The sequence below is a fragment of the Amphimedon queenslandica genome, unplaced genomic scaffold, assembly GCF_000090795.2.
Source record: "Amphimedon queenslandica unplaced genomic scaffold, v1.1 AMPQUscaffold_13228, whole genome shotgun sequence".
NCBI classification, from domain to species: Eukaryota; Metazoa; Porifera; class Demospongiae; order Haplosclerida; family Niphatidae; genus Amphimedon; species Amphimedon queenslandica.
Window position 1 is genome coordinate 1 of NW_003546536.1, and position 3,185 is coordinate 3,185.

The window sequence follows — 3,185 nt, forward strand, 5'->3', positions numbered from 1 at the left end:
TAGTCATAAACGAACGTGAGACTTGCTTAATTTCATGGTATAATTAATAGGACGATATTTAGGGACAGACACAATGGCGTCTCTCTCATTGTTAACGTTATTTCACAAACAATTGACCGACCAACTCAAGAAGAAACTTTAGACCCACTTGGAGAAGTAGGCGGAGTTAAGCTACCCTGTCCAGTTAGTGATCAAGACATGTACATGATTAGCGAGTGTTTAAAAATAGTTTTTAATCAAACGCTAAATTGGACACCTGATACTGAGGTGAGCCCTTCATTAGCAGCTGCACTATATTGTTATTATTACTGCACTAGTTTAAATTACCATATAATTATGGCTTATAGTAATAATAATAATAATAATAATAATAATAATAATAATAATAATAATAATAATATTAAGAATATGCAGACATGTATACATGTGTAAAGGAATGTGTGGAATTTAAATAACAATTACCAGCCTTGGTCTATCTGTCTCCAGTAGCATCTGCTTGCTAAATTCAAATGACGCATTAATTAGCGACATCATTCGTTGTTAAGGAAAAATTTTAAAATTACGTACAGTAGCAGAGTCAGACCACCAATGTACCTAAAATTAATAATTTAATAAAATACATGTACATGTATTTTTGGTTCATTTTATAGGAGGCAGCAGCTGCAATGAAGAGATTAGGATATTTAATTAGTATAATATTAGTGTCCATCCCGCCCCAATTGAGCTCACTTTCATTACAATTAATAACGTAAGATATTGACCACACCCATTTGTATTGACCACACCTCTTTTTTAGTCACGTTGCAGAGGTGATAATTAATATTCCTCAAGCTGCAGTCAGTTCGTTAATCTCGTTGCCATGCCAACTAAGAGCCACACCTATATTAATGACTGCTTATCCTAATCTTTATCCAAAAGGTGCCGAAGGAGGCGTGGCTATGGAAGGAGGCATGGCTAGTGGGATAGGCAAAGTCTATGTTTTAAATATAGACAGGACGTTTAAAGACAAGAACCTTTCTCCTATTGTATCTCTAATTAATGCACTCCACATGAGACTGGTATGTTCATGTATATAGCGATTAATAGTCTCATGATAGTCACATGATCTAGTCCAGTGAACCAGGGCCTGGCAAGCACTCAGTCTCAACGTTATTGACGTCACTGATAACAATCAGTAGAGCCAACAGCATCATAAGAGCCTTCTTAAAGTCTGAGGTAATAATAATAAGTAAAATATAATAAAAATTTGGGGTAATTTTGGAGCCTTTTTCTGAAAAAAATCATGGGCTATAGCCTTGGGTATTTTTCAGAATTTTGATGTTTTCTTAAAATGGCCGTAACTTGAAAAATTTAAGTCGGAATCACCTCAAACTTGCTACATAGCATAAGGACATCAATATCTATCAGAAAATGTAATAAAAATTTGGGGTGATTTCGGAGCCATTTTTTGGAAAAAACCATGGGCTATAGCCTTGGGTATTTTTCAGAATTTTGGTGTTTTCTTAAAATGGCCGTAACTTGAAAAATTTAAGTCGGAATCAGCTCAAACTTTCTACACAGCATAGGGGCATCAATATGTATCAAAAAATGTAATAAAAATTTGATGTGATTTTGGAGCCATTTTTTGGAAAAAACCATGGGCTATAGCCTTGGGTATTTTTCAGATTTTTGACGTTTTCTTAAAATGGCCGTAACTTGAAAAATTGAAGTCAGAATCAGCTCAAACTTTCTACATAGCATAAGTACATCAATATGTATCAGAAAATGTAATAAAAATTTGGGGTGATTTCGGAGCCATTTTTTGAAAAAACCATGGGCTATAGCCTTGGGTATTTTTCAGATTTTTGACGTTTTCTTAAAATGGCCGTAACTTGAAAAATTGAAGTCAGAATCAGCTCAAACTTTCTACATAGCATAAGTACATCAATATGTATCAGAAAATGTAATAAAAATTTGGGGTGATTTTGGAGCCATTTTTTGAAAAAAACCATGGGCTTTATAATAGTACAGGGATTTTTTTCAGATTTTTGATGTTTTCTTAAAATGGCCATAACTTGAAAAATTGAAGTCAGAATCAGCTCAAACTTTCTACATAGCATAAGGACATCAATATGTATCAGAAAATGCAATAAAAATTCATAAAAAAAACTTTGCTACTTTTTATTTGAGAAGGTGACCTTGATACCTCTCATTATATCCACTCCAGCATACAAACCAAAATCCGCTCCCTTGGGACGTTGGCACAGCAATCTAGTCAGAAACACCATTGCTCCGTATATCTCTGTATATTCATATTTTATTTAACCACCACGCCCATAATAAAATGGAGATCATTTTAAATTGCATGACTGATGTGTAAAGGATACGTGATACTGTCACACATACACACACAGAGAGAAAGAGATAGAGGCAGTTGATGATATGAACTGAGAGTCAAAGAAAGAGAAATAAGAAAATGCCATCATGGGTAGCAGAAATAAAGAACATACAGGTGCCTTTATCTCTCATGATTAAGTGAATAACAAAGAAAAAAGAAAGAGAGGGAGAGAAACAGAACACAGGTTAAAGCCATTATCCAAGGTTTATTGACAGTTCAGTGACAGGAGAGGGAGGAGGCGGGCAATCGTAATACGACTGTACAATGGGTACCTCTCCTCTGTTCCCTTCCCTCTCTTCCTCCTCCTCCCCATCCTCTCCCTCAAGAGTTGGAGAGTTAGCAGGCGATGACATATACTCTGGCGGCAATGGCTCAATAAACGTTGTCATTGAAATAGTCGTACAGGTGTGCTCGGAGATATTATCGTGCTGTAGCATTGCCAGAGGAATGTTAGGAATTTGATCAGGACTTGGGGATAAGTGGGGGATTACCCGATGTGGGGATGGGCGGGGCGAGGGGTGTGGCACTGAATGAAACTGAGATGCACAGTCGTTTTCGTCTAATGTGAGAACGTCTTCGTCAATGACATGTAAGTCTAGGACGTGAGGTTGATAATATGACTGATAGGGAGGGGGAGGGTGGGAGGAGTGGTGGGTGTGGTCTCGATTAACGACAAAATGAGATGGAGGGGGAGCAAGGGGTAGCACCCCGTTGCCTTGGTGATTCACGTATGGCAAACGGTGCTGGGAAACCGACGAGATATTATCACTCATAGCGTCAAAATTCATGGAAGGATTCGGAACCACTG

General features: G+C 37.3%; 1 protein-coding gene across 1 annotated transcript; it reads left to right on the forward strand.

Annotated features, from left to right (window-relative positions):
* Positions 1–50: 50 nt before the first annotated feature.
* Positions 51–1,239, forward strand: LOC109584238 (uncharacterized; the record flags this gene model as incomplete). Its single annotated transcript, XM_019999905.1, has 4 exons — positions 51–267; positions 651–748; positions 797–1,058; positions 1,111–1,239. Coding segments are annotated over 4 exons (706 nt in total), but the record flags the coding sequence as incomplete, so codon positions are not given.
* Between the last annotated feature and the right edge of the window lie 1,946 nt (positions 1,240–3,185).